The following is a 24655-nucleotide window of genomic DNA, read 5'->3' on the forward strand; positions in this document are numbered from 1 at the left end:
GTCTCAAAAGAGGCAGGAAGGGCAGCTGGATCCAGATCATGGAAAGTCTTAACTGTCTCTCCCTCCATTTCTTCATATTGCAGGGAGGGATTATCTCATTCTTTGTATGCTCAGGGCCTGGGAACATAGTAGGTGCTTTACAAGTACTGGCTGACTGGTTGGTTGTATAATATTTTTGTTTTTTTAATTTTATTTTTATTTATCATCTAAATCCGAAGAGCTACTACAAATGTCCTTGGTATAAGCTGGCAATAAAACAGTCGATCTCTATAAATCATTAAATTTTTTTTTGATTACTAGAAGGGTTTGTCTTTATGGTGTTTGTGGGGGGCTGGGGAGGGTCCTGTGAGTCTGTAGGTGGAAGCCTTTATCACTTCCTCTCCTTGGCTGCTTCAGCCCCTGGCTGGACTGTATTAGACACACTAGTAACTCAGATCCATGGCAGTTACTTGTCTGTCTGATGGAAGGAGAGCTTGGGAGCCATTTTTAAATCTATGCCGTAAAATACGAAGCTGGGCTGGGTCTTCATGGAGAAAAAAGCTGTCAAAACTGAGCTTTCCTTTCAGAAGATGGAAAAAAGATGGGAAAGACTGGCTCCCTTCCTGACTTGGCCAGCACAGGAAGAGATTACCAAGAGAAGTTTATGGAACCTCCTTTCCCAGAGATCATTAAATCGAAGACTGACAGTTTGTCCATCTTGATAATGTCGGTGCCCTGAGGCTGGGCGACTGGGCCAACTGAGGTCTGGAAATCCTTTAGCAATCTGTGGCTCTGTGGGTGTCTGCTCACATCCCAGAGAGGGCTCTTTATTTCTGCCCTGAAAACTTGTGTTTCAGCAATTGCTTGGGGTAATTAGCATGATGGAAAACTAGAAAATGACCTCCATAAAATCCCAATTCTCTTGATGGTTTTACCAGTTTGAGGCAACAACCATAAAAGCGTTCCCGTTTCATATTGCTTTGAACTGCTCAGCTTGGAAATTACTTTACTCCTCCTGACAGACTTGATGATAAAGGTTATCCACAGCACAGACTTTGAGATGGAGCTGTCAGTCCCAAAGTCACTTACAAGTTCCTACTCGAGCTTTGATAGCATCAACTGCTTTGCTGATCTAGCAGGGACTGGGTCTTCATCAGTCTGCCTTAGGTGGGGACTTCCTTCCTTCCGAGCCGTGGCAGCCTGCCAGGGCTGCCAGAAGTTGGTCCTCATCGGTGTGGGCCTTCGAGACCCCCCAATCTCATCTTCCAAAACACCTTCAGAGGAGGCTATTCTAATAGCTCCAAACCACCCAAACTGCAGACGACCCCACCCCACCCCCAAGTAGCCATTAAGTGATATACAGAGAGCATTTAAAAATTTTCCAAATGATATATACATGTCTACATGTACAGACCCACACGTGTGGACACACATATATACATGTGTGGATATGTGTGGATCCTACTTGATCCTTAATACTAACCTTGTGAGGTAAGAGCCAAGGATGCGACGTACCTCCTTTTATAGACACTCAGAGAGGAAGATTTGACCAAAGTCACTTGGAAAAAAGCAGAGATCTCTCTCACTCTCTTCCACACCGTCTCTTTAATACAGACATGCTTCTCTTCCATTGGGCTTTTCTTCTTGCCCTTTCCTGAAATGATTTTAGGATGACAGGTTATTTCTTACAAATGATACTAGAAAATTTGTCCTTCTACGTGCTCTCAGCCTCTGCTCAGTCCTGCCCAGTTGAACCAATGATTGATTTCCAGGTGGCTGGGGGATACTAGCTGAGCTTGGCCCCCATGGAGCTCTGCGCCAGGAGAGCCGGTTTGTGGAGAGATGCCGCACGGAGCGCTGGCTCATTTGATCGTTGTTTACTCCATTGATTATGCCTTTTATTTGAGCTTCCTTTTTGTTTGCCTAATGAAGTTCCAATCGTACATGATTTATTTTGGTTTTGTTTCAAGAGATCAAAAGATATAGAACATCAAATTTTATAAATATATCTATATATATATGAGAGAGAGAGAGAGAGAGAGAGAGAGAGAGAGAGAGAGAGAACCAATTAAAATAGGTTTCATTGGTTGTTTCATTGGGTAGAGAACAGAGCAATGAATGACTTTTTTCAAGAATTCTGGGTGGACAAGGTCCTGTTGTAGAGCCATGCTAATCACCTCCTCCTGGCACTGTGCGATGTCCTCAGGGAGCTTACCGTCTTCTTCTGTAGGGGACACATCAGTCAGTTAACAGCTATTCATTCAGCCAGATGCCGCATCATGAACACAAAATGAAGCAGAAGTTTCAATTTTGGGGGAAGGTGTTGGGGAAATGGGGGTGAGGAGGGGTCTCTGTACCAACACGCCTGCACCTAAGTGTATACCTGTAAGTTTTAGCTGCCCAGCTGGAAGAGCCATGCCCAGTGGGACCTGTCTGAGGTTATAGAGTCCTCCAGTATTCCGGGGCTCTGGGTGACTCAGTAGATGGAGATCGGTCTGGAGTCAGGAAAGCCTGAGGTCAGGTCCAATCGTGTGACTCTGATCAAGTCCCTTCCCCCACCGGCCATTCCCTCATCTGTAACAGGAGCTGGAGAAGGAAATGGCAAGAAAATCCCAAATGGGGTCATGAAGTCGGGCGCACCTGAGCTGGCTGAACAGCAGTGCACGTATTCTCATTTTCACTAATTTTATAAAATATGGTCATTGGTTCCGGCCCAATGGAAATATACAGCAATAGGAATTCAAATGATGTCAGCACCTCATCAGCCCTGTTGTTTGCCCTAATTGGAACCGGTCCGTGCTCCTGATGTAGCCTCTGTAACCTCCGGGATGTGCTTTCCCAGGACCAGAATCTCCCTTCTGGTATCCCAGAAAAATGGTCCTCGTGGAAGCTCACAGGTTCCTCCCTGCTTCCCCACAGAGCTCCTTGCTCCGCCACCACCGGGCAGTCCCTTTGTCCCCTTCCCCGCTGAGTCCTGCGACCCTCTGATTGCTCAGTGGGGCCCATTTGCTGGGCGTTTGCAAAATTGTTTTCTGCACATGGTGTTCCAAGAACCTGACATTAGAGCTTCAGACCCAGGCAGGCAGTGGGAGACTTGACAGAATCACAGTCTAGGGTGAGTTTTGGGGGTAATATTAGAGAGGATGTAACCTCCATCTCTGTCTCAGGGGTCATTGTACATAATGACTGAATTTCCACACAGGTGCTTTCTTCCTTCCATTATTTTTTTCCTTCCCTTCCATTCTTTCCCACATGACTCCACTGTGTTCCAGGGGGACTTCCTAATAACTGAACTCGGTTTCCCCTCGGCAGGGCCAAGATTCTTTTTTCCTTCTGCATCTGTATCTTGTTTTGGGTCTCATGACATTTTTTAGATGGCGCTGACAGTTGTTTTAATGAAATTGTCTTCAGGGAGCCCTGTCTTGGGGTTGTGCCACTGTGACTCCAAAGAAAGAGCAAGATGAAGGTGCCCAGGGCCACGTACCTCTTTATTGTCAGAGGGTGACGTTCTCTCGCCCAGCTCCCCTCCGAGCCCTTGGGTTCACTGGCACGGGGCACCGCTCCAAGAGCTCAGATTTAAAGACAGAATAGAGCCTAAGGATGCCCTTTCCTGGGAAGTCACCTCAATTTTTCTCAAACTCTTCAACTGCTGCCTGCTGTCTGAATGAGGGATAGTAATTAACTTCATTATCCGTGTCCTGATGTGAATTCCCCTTAGAGAAAGCCGTTGTGCAGGGAAGGATGTCATTGCCGGAGCAGACTCTCGGCTTCATTGTTTTGGACACTTTCATGGGTAATAAAACAAAGTTACCTTGTGAACAAGGTGGAAAAGGCTTGTCCATTTACCGAAATCAGACAAGTGACTCGTGCCCTCAATTAAATATCTGACGGTATAAGAGTTGACGACCCACTGTCAGAGAAGGAAAGAGTTTATTTTTGAGGGAGAATAGTCTAGTTTTCAGGGTCTCTGAATTCCTAGTTTGCAAAAGAAATGATATTTTTTTAAAAGACTTTGCCTTTTTTTAAATTCCATCCCTCCCAGAGCCACTTCCTAAAATCTCTGTGTCCCTTCAACCGATCCATCAATCTCCAAGCATCAACAGGGTGCTTACCACGAGTAGGCTCGCTGCTTGGGGCCTTTATGCGAGTACCAAGAACGACCTAATTTCTCCTCACATCCTGGTAAGGCTCACAATCCAATGGGGTTCAGCTCAAGGGCTACTTACAAAACCTTTGGTCTTTCCTGCTCTCCCCAACTTGTGTTAGCATCGTCCTCCAACCCAATCATCACTTAATCTGTCCATGCCTTATATAATGTATCCTATTATAGATCCATAAGTATGAATATAGTAATACTTCTTCCTATTAGATATAGTAAATGCACGCTGGTATATATTATGTATATAGGAATATATAATAGCAAATAGCTTACGGTTTTATAGAGGTAATTATGTGACAGGCACTTTGTTGAACACTTTCCAATTATTCCTTCTTTGATCCCCATACTAGGCTTAGGAAGCAGGTGCTATTATCATCTCCATTTTACAGATGAGAAAACTAGACAGATTAAGTGACTTGCCCCATGTCAAACAACTAGTAAGTATCTGAAGCTAGATTTTAACTCAGGTCTTACTATCTCCAGGTTCAGCACACTATCCACTGCCTCATATTTGTGTCCCACATAGGTACTCTGTGTGTGTGTGTCTTCATATATTTACATTGACTGGTTGATATCTACCTTGTTTCCCTGGAGTAGATTGTAAGTGTCTTGAAGGTAGGAACCGACTTGCAGTAGTTTCATAAATTCCCTTTCTTTCTGTCTTTCTCTTCTTCCTTGTTTTATTTATTTGCTTGTCTGTCTGTCTATTGGTTATTATTTTTACTCAACCTGTCATGTCAATGGCGTGGGGAGCTTAAGATCAACAAACTCCCTCCACCAATACAGGTTGTTACCTTTCCTGAAATTTTCATATGAAAAGGGTTTCTTAGGACATGAAGAGGTTAAGGTACTTTCCTGGTGTAACAAAGGCAAGAGTTGGATCCTTTGATTTTTATTTTATTTTTTTCTAATCAATAAACAAAAATTCATCTTTTCTTTCTCCTCCCATCTCCCCTTGCCCATTGAGAATAAAACAGAGCCCATTATGAACATGTCTGGTCAAGCTAAACCTGTTCCTACATCAGCCATGGGCAGTATATAGCTCATTCCATGCTCACCTCTCTTGCCAGTACGTGGGTAGAAGGCTTCATTATTTGGCCCGGAATCTTGGTTGGCCATTACAGTGTTTAGAGTTCTGGATGCTTTTAGAATTGCTGTCCTTTGCCAGTGTTGTACTTGGCCCTTTGCATCTCCCAGGTTCCTCTGACACCATCCTCTTCCTCCTTCCACTCACAGTAACACACCATAACTTGTACATCCATTCCTGCATGGATTTCTCAGGCTCCTATTCTTTGCCACCTCAGTACTGTTGAGCCTCCTGTTGGGACTAACCTCTCCTTTAACTTTCCCTCCCTGTAATTGCCTACTTTCCTTTCCCTTCTATTTTTGCGTGGAATGAAATGTTTTTCTCTCCCCAGCTCTGTATGTGCTCATGGGTGTGTGCGTGCGTGTATGTGTGTGAGCGTTTACATGCTTTTTGACCCCTCCAGGTGAGGTGATGTACAACTCTGCTTCTGCCTCTCAGCTTTGTAGACAGTCCTCCGTGACCTCTGTCTGGAAGTTCCCCCAGCAGATATGTCATCTCTCTTTGTTCTTTGATGGATTAACCGGCATCCTAAATGAAACATTTAGAAAGCAGACTGGGTAGGACAAGGGCCACTGAGCTTTCAGCTCTAGTTAATATTGTAAGAGACCAGAAACGCCGCTGTGAGAACCGTCTGGTGTTAGCCTTCCCCATTAAGATACTGTACCTGCAAAAAGGCTTTAATTTGCACCTTTCCTTAAAAATTAGATTTTCGTGACGAAGATCCTTCAGTATTTTGGGAGAGGGTATTTTGGGCGCCGCTTCTGCTCTCGTGCATGTGCTAATTTCCTGGATTAATTTAGAGAACATCTGCATAGCGGTCTGCCCGCGCTCCACGCCAGCCTCATACCTGCATTTCCAATAACGGCTCCAGGTTTCCCTTTTCAGGCAGCCTCAGATTGCATCGAATTGAAATGCCAAGCCTCCCAAGGTGCCGGCGTCTAAGTGTATAATTATGTAATTTTCTCTTGATCTTTCAGAGTCTTCCTGCGAGCAATTAATCAGTATGCAGATATGCTCAACAAAAAATTCCTGGATCAAGCCAACTTTGAGCTACAGGTGAGGGGAAAGCCGGGGTCTTTGGTGGAAGGTCTTTCCGAGGGGCCCCAGCTAGCCTTTGGATCTTCAGTGGGCACGCTGAGATTTAATTGGCCACTTATCCAAGGAAGAGCCATTGAATCTGTAGTCGATGCTACTGGAGCCTAGGCGGCAGAGACGTGGGTGGTACAGGGAGGGATGGGATGGGTGGGCAGTTCTGCCTCTCGGGTAGTCTCTGAGGCAGGTGACCAGGGACAAGCTTGGCAGGCAGGCAGCAGCGAGCAGAATTCAGCAAAAACATGTTAAGTACCTCCTGTGGCCCTGACACTGTTAGTCAGTGGGGGTTTGCAGATCAAAAGAGCCTGCCCTCGCAGAACTTACGTTTCATGGGGCTCAGGAACAGGAACATGTCCATTGATAAGCAGGCAAAAAAAGCATATGTCATAAATAAATAAATATTGCATGATATAAAAAGGAATTTGAAATTCAGGGTTTAAAAATGAATACTGAAAAATTTAGATGTTTCTAGGAAATATTTAGTTAAATAAATTAGAGTGTGTAGAGTTAAATAAATTTAACTAAAATAAATTTAGTTAAATAAATTAATTAAAAATAATTTTAAAAAATTAATTTCAGAGGAAAAGAGGATCAGCAAGTAGAGGGAGTACGGGTGGGGAAGGGAACAGCAGAGGCATTCTGTGAGCTCGATCCTATTTTTGAAGAATGGCTGGAAGCTACCTACCTGACACAGAATTGACTCAGTAGGCAAAATGAGACGTGGATTTGGGCACAGTCAGTGCAGAAATTTGTTATAAGTTTTCTTTACTTTTCTTTTCTGAGGCAAAATAAATGCATTTTATTTGAAAAAAGGATGGATGATGAAAAAACATTAAATATTTTATGTAAAGTACTGTCAATCACTGGGGATAAGGAGGGGTACAAGTTGAAAATAGGCAGTATTTTTTTATAACTGTTTCAGTTTTTAAAAAATAATAACCAGCCTGGGTCACTTTGGGGGTCAAAGGTTAGAGGCAACCTCTAGGCTAAGGTATTGGATAAGAAGCTCCAGATCTAAGCCTCCGTTCCCCTGCCTACGGATAGCATTTACAAGGCAATGGCAAATAGCATTATTAGGTAACATTGCCTCTCCTCTCACCATCCCTCCCCTTATCTCACAAGTTTGTATTTTCCATGACTTAAAATCTCACCTTTCAGGGCCTCTCAGGTCCTATAAATATCACCTAATGATCATCAGTTTCCCAGGAAGTTAAAGTGGAAAAACCCAAATTTCTTTCTAAACTTCTTCCAATAAGAGGCTCATCTTTCCTTAAAGCAAAAAATTCTCATCATGCTGGAGGCAAGGGAAAAAATAACAAGAAAGAGGTTGTCAGAGACATTTGTGCCCAGAAAAGAGGGAGGGGACAGAGAGAATCACTTTCCCTGTACACGCTGCCTTTGACTGTTTCTTGTCCGGTGTCGAAGAAGTCCTTAAGGGCTTGAAGGCAGTGTCTGTATCCTCAGGGTGACCTTCGTGGTTCAATGAAATATCCCAGTATATGGCCTTTTAGGAAGTAGACTGTCCCAGGCTATCTCTTCTTGGGCTATCTCTGTCTCTCTTTTCTGAGTTATCCATTCTAGAAAGTGGGTTATCCAAGCTCTCTCTTCTAGGGAGGAGGCTATCCTGAGCTAGTCTTTCTAGGAAATGGGCTATTGTAGAATTTCTGTCTAAATATATCCAGAAGCTGCCCAGGACATAAGGGAGACATTGGCCTACTCTATGAGCTAACTTGAGAACGTAGTCAAAGAAAAATAATTTCTCCCCTCTTAGAATTTTTTTCTATTAATTTTGACTAGAAATGGGAAGGGTGGAGAAAGGGAAAAGCACAAAAATTGGGGAGGGGATGAGGAAGAAGGTACTTATAAAACGCACATTTTTCTTCTTCAACATTTGGTTCTTCAGGTTTGAAGGAACTTACTTACCTAAACCATCATATGTTCAGGTTCAGTTTGTGAGCTGTGGGAGGCTGCAGAGGAAAGCTTTCCCAGCAAATAGCAGCTCCTGACGCCCTTAAACCCCCAACTTTCATGTCCTCAGGTGTGGGAAGGAAAAACTGATGTGGGTCCGAATGATTTCCTTCTGCAGCTCTGGAGCAGAACCTCCCCTTAAGAGGAAATCTCGCTTTTGGGCTGCACTGGCTGCACATGCTTACAGTTATGACATTAAGCAATATGTCCCACAGTTAGTGTCAGAGAGGGAATTTGAACCCATGTTTTCCTGACTCTTTCTTTCATCGAAACAAATTCACTCCTCCCTCTGGAAAGAATTTATATTAATTTATAAAAATATAGATAGATAGATAGATAGATATCTTGATATATTTATATATCTATCGAAAGATATAAATATATCTTTATATAATTGTGGAAGTTAGCATGGTCTTGAAGGCAAGAGCCAGATGCCTGATCCTCCCATTCCTTCTCATGAATTCTCTACTAGAGACATGGTCTTTATGCCTTTAACTCTTGAAAAGCCAGGCCTGGATATTTCCCCTTTTTCTCCCCCCGAATATCAGATGCGACTATATGTGAGATTTGCACTTCCTGCTTTAGTGCTTACAGAATGCCTTAGCCATCCCTTTGGAATGGTGGGACTTCAGACACCATCTGGACTAATCTCTGCCATCTGTGAACGAGGAGACTGTGTCCCCATTAGGGGAAGGCACTTCCCAGGGTCCCAGCGGTAAATAGCAAGCGGTCAGGCTCAGTTTGGAGACAGACCTACTGACTCGAACCCATTGCTGTTCTTACCATCATACACATTTCTTCTTTAATGTTACAGCAATTGATGCTCATGCAGTCATACCAGTATGGGGAGCAGTACAGGGAATTCAGTCTGTTCCACCATCCACCATGGACTGTGCTGTGCCCATGTTCCAGATGAGGAAGTTGCGCTTCAGAGACATCAAGCAATATGTCCCACAGTTAGTGTCGAGAGGGAATTTGAACCCATGTTTCCCTGACTCTTTCACCGAATCAGATTCATTCCTTCTCCTTCCGGAGGGAATTATGTACAGCTCATCCTTTCCTAATGTGGATTTGTCTGTACTGGTGTTGTCTGGTGTGTACCCCACAATGTGACTGTTGTGCTCTTTTGGATTTCAGCTCTGGAACAATTACTTCCACCTGGCTGTGGCTTTTCTTACCCAAGAGTCTTTACAACTGGAGAATTTTTCAAGTGCTAAGAGAACCAAAATCCTCAACAAGTAAGTGCAAGTCCCCCTAAGAACACTGGGCCTGAGTATTACACAGCAGGCGTCTGCTAAGGGTTCCCAGCCATTGGGTACACATGGTGATGCCGTTGTGCTTGAGGTGGGGAGGAGGGGGCCTATGTTCCTTCTCTTGAATCAAGATAGAGAACTGCAAGATTCATTGGACTCAGCTCCCAGGCAATGCATTTAAAGAGTATGGAGGAACAAAATCAGACTTCAGAGGGATAGTTAATTTTACTGTGAATTATTGTGATATCGTCCCACGTAGATGCTTCCTTTGCTTCTGTTCAAATCTGCTTGGGAAGAATGCCTCTGTTTGGAGAATAATTTTGTTAGTGACTAAAAACCGCGCAGGAAGCAGCTTAACTCATTTTCAGTAGAAAAATCTGCTTTAATTGTAGACACTCACATGTGAGATATTCTTCAGACTGTAGGTGTGGAGCGCTGCTTATACTGGCAAATGTGCCACTCCCACCCCACCCCCATCAACTGCCTTTTGCTTACCTTTATTTTATTTTATTTTATTTTAAGAATTTTCCCCATCTTTTCTTTATACGTCACCTGCATTTCTCAACATCTCTCTCTTCCTTCCCTCCCCCAGAGGGTCATCACCTGGGAGCTACAATTTTTAGAGAATAAGTAAACTGTTCAACCAAACTAAGCAATGCATTGGGAAAAGCCCGACACCATATTCAGTGCTACACACACTCAGTCTTGCCCTTCTGCAAAGAAGGCGGCATTAGCATCTCACAGCATTCAGGATTTCTTTGTCATTCTTGCCACTTACATTGTTGTAGCCACTGACTAGATTACTTACCTCACTGCCTCAATTTATATATATATACATATATGTGTATGTATGTGTGTATATGTGTGTATATGTGTGTTTATACACACATACATTTATGTATTGTATATAAATATATACATGTTTATATAACAGTATGATCATACATAATTATATAATAATATATAATAAATATATAACTATATTATATATCTTTATGTATATATATAAATATATACATATTTATATAATATCATCACATATAATTATATAATATATAGTAAATATATATAAATGTTATATATATTTGTGTGTGTGTGTGTGTGTGTGTGTGTGTGTGTGTGTGTGTGAAATCTTCCCCGGATTCCTTGGCATTCAGCACCACGGTGTGTTTTAGCCATTCCCAGCTCAATGGCCAACGTCTACTTTGCTTCCAGTTCTTTGCTGCTGGTAACTTTTCATTGTTGCTGTAGGAGTGTCATGGGACAGGGGACGTAATCCAGAAATGACCATCCCTTGTGCTCAGCAGGGATTCTGGAGTGTTTATTCTATCGCTGTCTCCAGAGTGTTCCAAGGAATTGTCAGTCATCTGTGTCTAGAAGCTCTGGTCCAAGTGGTTCTGGTTCCCGGTCCTTCCTTTTCCCGCTGTGTGTCTGTGTGTCTTAACCAAGCCTCTCAAACTTCTCTGAGCTTTAATCTGATCATCTATCAAATGAGGGGTTGGTCTAGCTGCCCCATGTTTCTTGCATCTCTAGATTGGATTTAGATATTGAGATGTTTAGGTCTTATCACATAGGCAGTTGCTGCTGTGTAAGTGAGGCCGGTGTGTCCCAGAGAGCTGGTACAGACATGGCGGCCTTATATCTCATGGATTAGGACTGGATTGAGAGCGTCCTGCTGAGACTTTTTCCAACTGGTCCTGTATTCTCTGGGGTCCGAGATCCAAACACGGTATAGAGACCAAAGGCCGCTATGAGATGGAGCCCACGCCAGGCAGCTGCTGCCTCCACAACTCCAGTGTCCAAGGAGATCCGGAGGCTCCTGTTTGTGCCCTCCAGCCCTCAGGGCCCCTCTCTCCTCTGGCAGCACAGGAAGCAGCAGCATCGGGATGTTCAGGAAACATTTCCCAAGAACTTCCTTCCCAAACGGTTCCTGAGCAAAAGGGCCACTGAGTATTTTAGGTGTTTTACCTCTTCCTCTCAGAATCCCCTGCACCAAGACCTGGGGCATCCTAGCCCACAGGCTACAGCAGCAACCGAGATCCGAGGTAACATCCGCGTAACAGGAAGGGAAGCATTAAAAACAATTCTACAGCTCGGCTCCCGAGGATACATGAGGGGGATCTTCCCACATGAGCATTTTACTAGGTCCACTTGCAAAAGTAAATGTAGAGTGTGGCCTTGTGAGTGTATGAGAGTCCCAAAATGTCAGAAAACCCTAAGAGAGGGCTCCGTGCTTTGGGAGGATCCTCCTTAGAGGATCCATGGACAAGGTCGCGTGGGCTGGGCCCCTCTGGCACTTGGAGCTCTGATCTCTACAGGCCCCCCCCATATCCATGGTGTCACAAAACCAAAACACGGAAATAAGACTAATCCAGTGTCACAGGAGCTCTCCTTCGTCTGAAGAAGCTGCCTTCTCAACCTGCACTCTGAGACTAATTGAAAAATTAGAGAATTCACTGATCCTCATTATCACACATATACTCTTAATTAACTGCCCAGATGGGTCACGTATGGCAGTAGACAGAGCATCAGAACATACCTGGGTTCACATTCTGCCTATAAAGCTTATTCACTGTGTGACCGGAGAAGCCATTTAACTTCTAGGGCCTTTAGGCAACCCATAGGATGTGTTTTATGTGCATCAGAAGGGAATGTTCCCACCCATCTGAACTCCACGGGTTCTTGCGGTCTGTGAGAAATGAGGATTTGGGATCTGAGGGGCTTGCTGTGCTTGTATATAAAAGGAGGAGCATCCTCTGGACCCTAAGAGTGAGTGGGGACTATGGTGATCTGTAGAGGGAAGGCTTGAGTCACTCTTACCGAAGCCCAATGGAGCAGCAAGAGGAAGGAAGGTCTCCCGGGGCAGCCAGAGGAAGAAGGAAGTCTCCTAGAGCCGAGAAGCAGCAGCCACCAGGAGGAGACTGCATTCCCAGCCCTTCCAAAACCTAACTAGAGCTGAGGCAAAAAAAGAATTGGGAGCTCACAAACAACGGGCACAAGGAGAAAGGGAAGACTGAAGAGGGATCTCAGGCCCGCAGGGACAGTCCTGAACAGAAGATTCAGGCCAGAGCTCCTGGCTGTGCCCAAGAGATCAGGAATCAAGAAAAGTTCCCTAAAAAGGAGTCTGATATTTCCCTGACTTCCCAGCTTCATCTAGTAATAGACACTGTATATACTCTGCCTCCATCCTTTACCTAAACTTTGGTAGAATGTTCCCACCTGGGAACTCATCCTGCAAATCCCTGAACTTCACACCTCCTTGGCCCGGCCTTCCGGGACCACTCCCTTTCTCTGAGTGGAGAGATTAAAAGGTGGAGGGTTCCAAAAACTCCCCTGATCCTTTGCTACCTAGCTACTGTTCAGGACTTCCTAAGAAGTCTCCTCAGAGAAACTCATTACTCCTCTAGATTCCATAATCTGTAAAATTCTCACTTGCTCGGATCATTTTGCACCTTAGCTATTGGGTAACCCAGCCTTCTCCCCAAGCCTCCCTCTGCTTTTCAGCTTCTTCTCATGGATTGTCTCTAGGGCAGGGATTGTCTTGTATCAACAGCACTAAACATAGTACTTGACATATGAGTAGGTGCTTAACAAATGGTTATTTCTGTGTCCTTATGTTTGCCTCAAGTAGAGAAAAGCCAAGGCTTCATTAAGGATAAATAAAAAATTTAAATTATGAGAGAGTCAAACATCTATTTGAATATTAAGTAATTTCCTAACTGGGGGCTCGGAGCTATTATGATTGTATAATAACTTTATCTTCTGATAAAATAAAGAACAAGATAAATATGAATTGTAGAGGAAGAGCTATAGTTAGTGTCCAGAAAGAAAATGGGTAAAATGCAGAAAGAGATGAGCTTCTTTTCTACTTAATGTCCCCTGAATTTGGCAGAATGCTTTGTACTGTGTTTAGCAAATATTTCATTCATTCAGAAAAGGTCAGACCTCAATCTCCCTTCACCCAGAAGAGAAACGGGAGCAAAAGAGACTAAGTACTTGTCTGACAACTCCACACTCCAGTGATCCTTGATGTCATTACATATACAAATAGAGAAAATTTTAGTGGAATGAATCATTTACATCTATTTTTGTATATATAGGTACATACACATATATCTGTGTGTACACACATAGATATACATAAACGTGTGTGTACAATATACAAGTTGTGCAACTTCCCCCAAACTCCATTTCCTTTCCCCTGATGAAGTCCTAGTCCAAAAAAAATGTTATTGCCAGAAGGGATCTCCGTTGTATCCGCTCCATGCTGAGAATAGACAGCACCATCTCTCCAACTGACAGGAAATAGAAACCTGTCTCTCTCGTACTCTGAGGGCTGCACTTTCACATTTCCTGAGGGAAGAAGGGGAAAGAAAGTGTTTTGTTTTCCAAGGCCCATTTTCTGGGCCAGTATCTGCATTTGAATGGAAATAAAGTATGAGTCCCAATGTCTAGTTGGACGTATTAATTCTGATAAGGGCTTGTCAGCCCCAATTTGAGAAGGAGATTTATGGATTAACCATCATGATAATGATTCATAAGGAGCTATACATTTATAGAAGCCCACCTCCTTGCTGAGAAGTTTCATTATTATAGACTTGGAAAAGGTGGCTGCTGTTCAGAGGGCTTGCAGATGCTGGAGTAATGGTTACCCCACAGAGTGGAAGAGGGTGTCGATAGGTTCCCCGAGCGGTGTAATCAGTAGACTTGGTAGTTTAGGAAATTGACTCCTGCGTGTGATGAAGCATTGTGCACTTGAGTACATGGGAGGAAAAACTCAAATCCTGCCTCTCTTTCTTCTTACCTGAAGCAACAATAACAATAATTTTTTTTTAAACAAAGCACTTTTATAACTTTTTAGCATTTGCAAAGGGAGCACAGTAAATAAAGTGCTGGGCCTGGGTTCAGGAAGAAGGCTTAATTTGAAAATGTGTGTGATGTAACAATGAAAGGGATCGATTAATTTTTTAAAAATTTAACATTTAAGAAAGTGATTGAGTCATTTAAATGCTTAGAAATCCAGCTCTCTCCAGCATTTCGGGAGAGGGGGGTCCTTTGCAGGCACACAAAACCATCCCTAAATACTCCCCTGGTTATTCTGCGGACAGCATTGGTCTCCTAATTCCCCCAGCCCTGGACCCCCCACCAGCTCTTCCACAAACAACCCACTGATGCTGTTTTGACCAGAAAGAAAAAAACAAAAACAAATAAAAGATGTTCCCACTGTAATAACTTGGGCGTCTCTTCCATCAGAGGGATGCTGTCCACCCTCCCCACTGAAGCAGCGTCTGGCAGTTGAGTTAAATGATAGAGATGAGAAAGCCAATAAAAGAGGCTGTCATTGGCCCTCAAGGGAGCTGGCACTCAGGAGAAGAGGTTTCCCGGCCGTGGCTTAAGAGTCCAGGCTGAGGGAGGATGTCAGCCCCTTGTGGGGAACAGCTTCCCCATCTCCGCTGTCTGGGAGCTCCTGTTCCTGTGTCACATCGCATTCAGGCGGCCCTTGGAGCCTCCTTGGAGGATGGTCATTCAGCCTCCGGTTCTCAACGAGGGGGAGCAATGGGGGACGTGGGGACGAGGGGAGTGTCCACGCGCCTGGTACCAATGTCCACGTCATTCTGAATAGTGCTGGAGTCAGAGAACACTTGGATTATGTGACCCTGGACAAGACATATGGCCTCTTTGAGCCTCAATTTCTCCAGCAGTAAAATAGGGACAAACCTGTAGTCTTAGTGTTGATGGGAGGGACACCAGTTTACGTAATGTCAGAAATGGGTGGAAACTTCACGTACCCAAGCCCCTCTGACCAGAAGCTTCCCACCTCGGAGAGCAGCCGCCCTCGCCTGCTAGCTGTGAGTGAGGGGAGCTCTATCGCCCACTCACTTTGGGGCAGCTCTTGGTGAGGAGAGTATCTGAGTCTGAGAGTGTAACCTGGAGGATAGAAGGTGGAGGAGGGAGCTTTGGAGAGGGAAGGTCCTTGGGATCTGCCCTGGGAGGATGCCCTTCCCAAGGGGAATGGCAGGAACAGTGTCTTACCTGATTCTCCCTGCCGTTTAAGGCAACCACGTATTACAAAAGACTGGCTCCCTCAGGAGGCAGGGGTGAGCAGCAGAGTCCCAACTCGTGGCCCCCCGGGTCCCCGTGGGGGACCGCTTCTCATCATGGTACAATGGATAGCAAAGCCTCCCCTGCCAGTCTCTCCGACTCCTCTCCACTTTGTATCGAGACACCAGCGTGACTTTTCTCCGGCACAGATGGGCCATGTTGTTCCCAGTCCTCAGCAGTCCCCAGTGGCTTCCTAGTACTTTCACGATCAAGTTTCAGTGCCTCTGGTAGGCATTTAAAGCTCTTCACAATCTGCCCCCTCTTATCTTTCAGCATTCTCATGCATTACCCCACCATACCCGCCATCCATGGTGTCCTGCCGTCTGTTCTTGGCCCAAGGGAGGTACGGCTCCACTGAGCTCTTGGGGTCCCCTAAAATTGCTCTCCTTGGCATTTCCATCATGTCCCAGAAGGACCCATTTTGTGAGATCGCACCTCCTGGCTTCCTGCTTTGGCCCATGTTATTCCTTAGGGCTGGAATACTCCCCCATCTGCAGGCTCTCCTGGACTTTCTCCCCCTCCCCTGCCCCTTCACCCTTTTTCTGTGTGTTGCTTTTCCATTAGAAGCTCAGGGCAGCAGCTGTCTGTCTTTCTTCTTGTGTTTGCGTTGCTGGCATACAGGAAGCACTTAACAGATGCTGTTGACTTCTCCTGGAAGGCCGAGCTCGGGGCCACCATCTCCATCGCGTCTGGTCCTCCGACCCCCACCTCGAATGTGGGGCACCTTCTTGAAATTACTTCCCGTAGCTTTGTATTTATTTACTGTATTTTCCTCGTGGAATGCAAGCCCCCGAGAGGAGATCCTTTCAATGGTAGGAATCAGGTGTGTACAAACGTTTGCAGATCTCAGCGGTGCTTCTGACTTTGTCTTCCCATTATTCCAAGTCAGCATCTTCATATCTTGCTCTTGAAGTGATTCACTTAGGCAGCACCCTCCTTCTGCACCCCCGAGCCCTGTTTCCTGGGTAGCTGAGATCTCCGATGAGAAGCGAGCTAACTTGGCCGTGGTTAATATTCATTTCTCTTTTTGAAAGTTATTCCACTCAATGCAACCTCTCGGTTGGCGGCAGCGCATTGTTGCACGACTGGAAGGATACCGCTATTTTTTCCTCCATCTTTCAGCGAACCATGTTTCTAATCTCTTCTAAAATTCAGAGGATCCTCTCCTCTCCTTCACCTTCTTCCCTTTCCCTTTCCATCTCTAACAGCCTCAAACTCAAAGTCTGGAGCATTAGCCCAGACAGAGCATGTGTTCTGAAACAGCCTCGTTTTCTTCAGGAAGAGCTTATAAAATATTCAGAGAAATCTCCTTGGAGTTCAGGTACCAGACCCGGTACCTCCGAGAATGGTTCACAGACACATGTGGATCCTTCAAAGCCATTTCCTTATTAAAATTCGAGAAAAAATCAGGGCCTTCTGTCAGGAAGATAAAACTATCTCCTTCTTTGTTTCACTCGACTATTAAAATATTGTTTTTACTACTGACAGGTTTTGCTTTCTGGCCTCAGGACTGGTCTTTTAGAGAGGAATATTTGCAAGACCTGATTCCCCAAGTTAAATGTGAGGCCAGTGCAGCATTTCCTGCCTACGGTTGATCAAGATACTTAGATCTGAGTCCACTGAGTCATAATCGATTGAAGAACCCGTGTAAGGATTGCTAGATTGCAGCTTCTTAATAGAATGTACATTCCTTGAAGGCAGGGACCCCATTGTTTTGTCTTCCTCTCTCACCTAGCATGGTAGTTGACACATGGTGGATTCTGGATAAATTAATTGATGGATAATAAGATTTCAGTCATCAGGATCCTTCTCAGGGTCAGGGCCTATTCAAAGATACAGAAAAGAGCTCATTTATGCTTGAATAAAATAATATTAACAACTCACCTAAATGGAGTTTGCCTTATAAGTGCTCTGTGAAGTGGGCAGCATCCATATTCTTGTCCCCTCTTAAGTGTAGGAGGCTCAGGAACATTAAGCAGCTAGCTCAGATTGTACAATGAATAGCCAGCAGAACTAGAACTTCAATGCAGTTATCCATTCTAGGCCATGATATTAGAACAAAATTTCTCATTCGTTTTCACCCCTCAGAAAATGCAGAAAGTTAACGTGGGATTTGGGATGTTGTTCCTCATCCTTCACTGTTGAGAAAGGATTCCTGGTATTGGGCTGGCACAAGGGGCACATTAATCCCCTGTCAACCTCTATTTTGGGATGGGATAAATTGCACCTGCAGCACTTGGAAGATGAACCTGGCAGGCTTGGCCCTAGATCACAACTGAGTTTTCCGGGATCAGTCCTAGGGAGGGAGTCCTAGTCCTCGAGAACGTTCCAAGCCTGGGGAGAGCGTGGCTGCCCATGTGCTGACTCAGAATGAGACAAGCCCAGGGAGAGAAGCGGGCAGTGTTTATTTTCCCTTTCTTTTCCCCTTAGTAAAATCATCAGAGAAGCCTGATCTCTGGTAAAAGCATCAGAGAAGCCTGATCTCTGAAACTTCAGCTTATCCAACCAGTGCAGGCCAGACTTTCTGGTTCTGAGGTTCTAATGAGCCAGTCATCGACAACCAGCTCATTATAATCTTGGCCCTGTGAGGAAGGCAAGTCGGGCGGGGGGGCGTCCCTTGCTGCTTCCCTATGGGGGCCGTGCTCATCCAGGCCTGTGGCTCTGATAAAGCCCAGCCCAGCATGGTGGGTTCTCTCTGACAGCGGGACTGCCTGCATTCTCTGATTAATCCTGGGACGCCAGGAGTAGTTACCCGTGGGAAATGCTGAACTCATTCCTTGGACAAAGGCTGGGGATCGCAGCATGTACTTGTTGATCTTGTGTGTATTTCTGAGTAAGTTCTCATGTGAACCCCTGAGTTTGGCTATTTTCAGGAAACTGCCTTAAACTCTCTTTGCCAATATGCACAAATCAGACTGGCCTCTTATATTCTGGCTCCCTCAGAGTCGGTCAGCTGAACTCACTGAATCATTCACCCAACATTTAGCAGAGGCTCACTGTGTGCTAGGGACTGCTCTGTGTGGTAGGGATACAAAGCCCAAAATGAAATGTCTCCTCAAATTTGACATTTTTTTTTTAGGAGAAACAACATGTCTGTAGCACCTTAAATATAATGTGGATTTAAAATAGAAACAGTGTCATCTCTGAGATGGATTGCTAGCAGTTGGGGGTGGGAAGATGGGTAAGAACTGGTTTCTTGATGGAAAGAGATACTTGAATTGAAGTTTGAAGGAAGCCAGGACCCTACGGGGCAGAGAGTAAGAGGGACATCATTCAAGGCACTAGGCAAAGATAAGAGATGGATGACGTAGTATTGTCTGTGAAGAATAGCAAGTGGTCCCATTTGCCACAAACATGGCATAAATAAACAGTAATCCTGGAAAGGCGGAAGGTGACCAGCTTGTGGAAGTTGACATTTGGCGATAGAGAGCCATGGGAGAGTCTTGAGCAATTAGTGACATGGTCAGATCTGTGCTTTAGGAATACCTTATGACACTGGATGGTTTAGAAAGGGAAGAGCTGGCTGTGGGGAAGCTGCCACAATAGCCCAAGAGAGAAGTGTTGATGCTCTCTTGGGAGCTGCTTGCTGATTTGTAAGCAAGGTGAACTCCCCGCACTTTTGCTGTTGAACTGAAAGCCTTCTTTCTTGATTAGAGAGAATTCAATTATGATGCTACAGACTTGTCTTCTCTGATAAAAATCTCATTTCCAAGAGAGCTAGGCAACTGATTCAAATTGAGTAGAGTAAGCACTATTACCTAATTGATAAATGATCAAAGGATACAAATAGGTGGATGTCAGAGGAAGAAATCCAAGCTAGCGACAACCATTTTATAAAATGCCCTAAAGCACTAAGAATTAGAGAAATGGACATTAAAACATCTCTGAAGTTCCATTTTCTCCCCATCAAATGGGCTAATGTGAGTAAATGGGGGAAAATGACAGCTGCTGGAGGGGGTGGGGGGAAGCAGGCACTGGTGTGCCCACTGGTGGGGGAGCTCTTCCAGCCAGGCTTGGAAGCAGATTGGAACGTCACCCAAAAAGCTATGAAATTGTGCTTACTCTTTGACTCGATGATATCACTATTAGGTCTGTTCCTCCAAACACAGCAAGTAAAGAGGAAAAGGACCCATAGGTACGAACATTTAGAACAGCTCTTTTTGTGATGGGGAAGAATTGGAAATCGAGGGGATGCCCACCAGTTGGGGAACGGAAAAACAAACTACAATATATAAAAGTGATTCAATACTATTGTCCTTTAAGAAATGATGAAGGGTGGGCCAGCTAGTTAGTGCAGTAGATAGAGCACCAGCCTGAAGTCGGGAGGAACCGGGTTCAAATCTGACCTCAGACACTAAACACTTCCTTGGTAAGTCACTTAACCCCAGTTGCTTCAGCAGCAGCAGAAGGAGAAGAAAAGAAATGATGAGGGTGGTTTCTGAGAAACTTGGAAACTTGTATGAACTGATGAGGAACAAAGTAAGAGAACCAGGACAACAGTTCATAGAATAACTACTGCTTTGAAAGAGTTGGGAGCCCTGGTTATTAGCACAGTGACCCACCGTGATTTCAGAGGATTTAGGATAAAACAGAGTGCCCCCCCTTGGTAGAAAGAACATATTTATTTGGTTGTGGAAAATAGGAGAATTTATTTGTAATGGGAACTTTGTTCTTTCTTTACCAGTGGGGAAAGGGAAGTAAGTAGCTGAGAGGATAAGAATATGGAGCTGAAAATAAAAAAATTTTGAATTTAAGGGAAAAAAAGATTGTGAGCATCTTGTGGGCAGTGCCTATTGATGGCATCTTCCCCTTGCATAATTAGCTCATGGCACAGTGCCTGGCACAGAATTGGCACTTAGCTATCTGTTGACTTGTTGATTTGGCACGACAGAAAGAAGACATATTGAGACATTGCTGCAGCTATGAATGGGTCTGATCCTTGTGGAATCAGACAGAAAGAGTGACTGATGGTTCTTATCTTTTGACGCTGTGACCTCACAATTGCTCGTCTGCCCCTAGTGGCTCCCACAGGCAGAAGGAAAGCCCTCATAGATGCAAAATTATCCACGACAACCCTTTGGAGGTAGCAAAAAACTGGAAGTAAAGAGGGTGCCCCTCTATTGAGAATTGGCTGAATATTCCATGTACACAAATTTCATGGCACATTGTGGTGCTAGAAGAAATGGTGACTGAAGAAATCAGAAAAAAATAAAACATTGGGAGACTTGCATGAACTGATACTGAGTGAAATCCTCAGAGGAAGAATATATGTAATGGCACTGACAAAGAAGATGATACCCCATGAGTGTCAGCCTAATTGGAATAACCGTTCTTGGTCCTGGGGAACAGATAATAGAGCAGAGCTGCATAGATGGCAGATGAGGTCCCTCGATCAAATGTTTTTGTTCATTTTGCTCTTTACGGGAAGGCTCGATTCTGGAGGGAGGAGAACGGGGCAGTGATATTCAGAAATAACTGATGATAAATAAATCTTGCCAATAAGGCTCATTAAAAAAAATACCCAAGATTCTTCCTTTGGCTCCAGCCACTGGAGGGACCCCCAGGGAGATGACTTCCTGGGGTCTCCCTGCCATGCAGAAGCGCTGCCCTCCCTCCGACAGTAGGAAGACACAGCCTGGTTCTTTGGCTCCCAGGGCAGCGAAGTAAACAGGCTGAGTTCTTCGGCTCAGCTGCCGGGCTCCGTCGGAATAGGACAAAATTTGCAAATTATTATTTTTAATATAATCAGGGTTTTGTTTCCTGAGGCAACAAGGTGGAGGTGGGAGAGAAGAGCTGCTCACATGCTAATAAAGCTTGGATTTCTGAAGCATCAGATTCTGTTTACTTGTGCAACAAACACCTCTTCCTTTCCTCTGGGAGGAGAATGAGGATTCATTTGCTTTGATCCACAAAACCCCCAGAATTAGGGGGGATTGGCAGCGGTTATTCAGCCATTCCCCTATTGGACAAAGACTGGAGCCCTTCGGGGATGGACTCTGGTGTCTCATATTTGCCCATGGTGCACTCTGGGGTAAGGATGACTAACGGGGGCCTCCCTGGGAGGGGGGGAGCCGTGGGCACAGGCTCCCTGCTCCCAGCGTGGGCAGAAAGTACCCACTCCCCCCACTCCGAGACTGGGAGAGGTAACGGCTCCCTCCCAGCCACAGGAGACCAGAGACTTTCATTCCTCTGGCTTCCACCCCCACATCCCCAGTGAGGAGGGAGTCTGGGATGTAGTTGGTAGGGAAGGGAAGGAGGTGGTCCCCGAGCTAGTGAGTCACTGCAATGTTCCCCACCCCACCCCCACCTTTCCCTCCAGCCCAGAAAAGCCCAGCGTAGCAGGACCCAGGAGGCCCTGTCTCCGGGAGGCAGCTTTCCCGCCCGCTCCCCGGTAACACCAGGCGTGTGATCCACTCTTCTTTTTGTCCCGTTTTCTAGGTACGGAGACATGAGGAGGCAGATTGGCTTCGAAATCAGGGACATGTGGTACAACCTCGGTGAGTAGCCGGGGCCCGTCGGGACACTCGCTGCTCTGTGGCCCCCAGGAATGTGCCAACCCTCTCTTTGCCTCAGTTTTTCTCATCTCTAAAACAAAAAGTTTAGACAGGATGGCTTCTTGCGCTCTAAATGGGGGTCCTGTGACTGCCCCGAAATCCTGCCCCTGAACTTGTCATTCCACCACCAACCAGAGTGTTCCATGACCCCCCCCATCCAAGGGCTGAGGCAACGATCTAGTGTTAAAATAAGGGATGAACTGTGTTTCCCCCTCGTCTGTAAAACAAGGGTGACGGTATCTGAGCCCCCGGCTCACAGGCTCCTGATCCGAAAACTTGAGCGGACTCGAGGTTGGGACCCTTCCATTTCTGGGTCCTCAGAAGGCGGCCGTCTCTTTGGTATGATCCCTGCCCATCTGGGTTCTCTGGGTGGAGGAGGGGCCTTAAAGCAGGTTTAAACTTATTCCATCTGAGGACAGGAGGGAGACGGACTCTCTAACAGCCACAAGAGAAGAGGGGAGGGATGGGTTTGTGGGCTCCCTCCCATGGCGGGGTCTCAGTCCCCTGGGCAACCCCTTGTCTGGGATGGTGGAAGAGGCAAGTCCTTTGTCAGGTTTGTGTCCAACTCAGGGCCTTCTTCAGGATCTCATCCGGGTACAACCTTTTGAGATTCTGCTATTGAGATCGCCGTTAGAAATGGCAGCCGAACCTGAAATGATTTTATAAAAAGGGATCTAGTCCAAGCCCTTTATTTTCATCAAAGGCTAATGTTCGAGTTTCAGTTTGTGGAGAAAAAAAATCAGCTTTTCTGCCCAAGAATAAGCCTTCCAGCGAAGCGGCTGCTGACATAAAGCAGCTTCCTTCCCAGCTGATCCAGGGGAGTGCGTTTTCTGCAGCTCTTCTCTCCTCTCATCCTGTTCTTAGTCAGCTGGGCACGAGCTGACATCTCTAGAGCCCATTAAAGTTTGCCCAACAATTTATACCTGTTAGCTCTGTGGGTTCTCACAGCAAAAGGCAGGGATGGCAAGAATTATCATGGCCATTTGACAAATAAGAAAACTGAGGTTCAGAATTGTTAAGTGATTTGGTATCATAATGAAACAAGAGTCATGGGGCTAGTGCCAGCCAATATTTTCACTTGATTCTCTTCTTTAGCCACTTCTAATCAATCATATTTTGTTGCAACATTTAGCCTCTTTTCTCCCCCCTCCCTCCCTCCTTCCCTTCCTTCCTTCCTTCCTTCCTTCCTTCCTTCCTTCCTTCCCTCCCCCCTCAGCCCTTTGGCTTCCTTTCAGTCCCAACCGGAATCCCACCTGAAGCCTCTTTCCCAACTCCCCTTGATCCTCGGCCTTTCCCTCTCTTACCCATTTCCTCCTGTGTGGAACTTGCTTGTTTGCTGGTTGCCTCTGCTGTTAGATTGAGTTCCTTGAAAATCTGGACTTCACCTCCCTGGTGATTAGCAGTGTCTGGCACATGGCCAGTGCTTCCTCAGCGTTTATTCCCCGATTGCCAGAGGGGGTCAGAGCCACTCACTTGCTGCTCCACCTTCTAGAAGCCCCAGGGCCGGTTTGGGGCAGGGGAGAGGCAGGCAGGCTTTTGGAGTCCCTGGGCAGAGCCAAAGTCTCCAAGGACAGGGATTGTTTCACTTTGTGTCTGCGTCTCTAGTGTCCCGTCTGACCCAAGTTCATGACTAACAGAAGGGTGTTGATTGCTGCATTTCCGGGCCCCCTGGGACTTTGTCCACCTCGGCACAAATAAAGGGCAGCGGGGTCCTTGGTGCCCTGGCCTTCTGACTTTGGCTCAGCACCAGCACCCAGAAACTCCTCCTGTTTCCGGCCTCCCGTGAGTGACCCGCAGCCGGCCCCTTCCCTTGGCTGGGACTCCTTTCATAGGCTACAAACGAGGGTGGGAGGAAAGCTCCCTTGGCTCTTTCCAGCTCCGCGTCTGTGGGATTTTATGATTGATGGGTCATCTCTTCTCCAAACTCCTGAGATGAGTGAGAGGCTCATTAATGTTTAATTTTGTCTTATCTGTCTCCTCCTAAGTAGGGCTGGATTGGCCCATTTGTCATTTGCCTCAAAGGGCAGTTGGTGAAGCCGGCTCAGCGGGCTCTCTACCGGGAAGGGGCGCCTGCCTTTCCAGAGCCCCTGGGGCCAGGCCTTCTCATGGGGGCCAGCAGGACTCCAACATCTCGGCTGGGATTTAGGCTCGTGGCCTCTCAGGCTTGCTCTTCCCCAGGCTGGAGGCCGGGCTCCCAAGGCTCAGCAGAGCTGCCCCCTGGCAGCTGGCTCTGTCTGCCTGCCGTGCCTGCAGAAAGCAATGGCCAGCCATAGTTCCAGCCTCCTGACAGTGTTGTCCGGATACTGTTCAGAGACGCCCCCAGCTCTTTCCTTTGGCACGTTCACCAATCTCCTTTTAAAGTGAAAGCAAATTAACATTCTGAGAATTTCCCCATCACTGAGGGAATATGTGTGTGTGATAGGTGGCTACAGATAGATAGACAGGAAGATAGCGGTAGATA

General features: G+C 45.8%; 1 protein-coding gene across 1 annotated transcript in view; it reads left to right on the forward strand.

Moving 5' to 3' along the window:
- Positions 1 to 24655, forward strand: part of DOCK1 (dedicator of cytokinesis 1) — a 445579-nt gene that overhangs the window by 342123 nt on the left and 78801 nt on the right. The window contains 3 exon segments of the mRNA XM_031957020.1: positions 6203 to 6281; positions 9423 to 9523; positions 22079 to 22137. Coding sequence (XP_031812880.1) covers positions 6203 to 6281; positions 9423 to 9523; positions 22079 to 22137 — 239 coding nt within the window.

The sequence above is a fragment of the Sarcophilus harrisii genome, chromosome 2 (genome assembly GCF_902635505.1).
Source record: "Sarcophilus harrisii chromosome 2, mSarHar1.11, whole genome shotgun sequence".
NCBI lineage: Eukaryota > Metazoa > Chordata > Mammalia > Dasyuromorphia > Dasyuridae > Sarcophilus > Sarcophilus harrisii.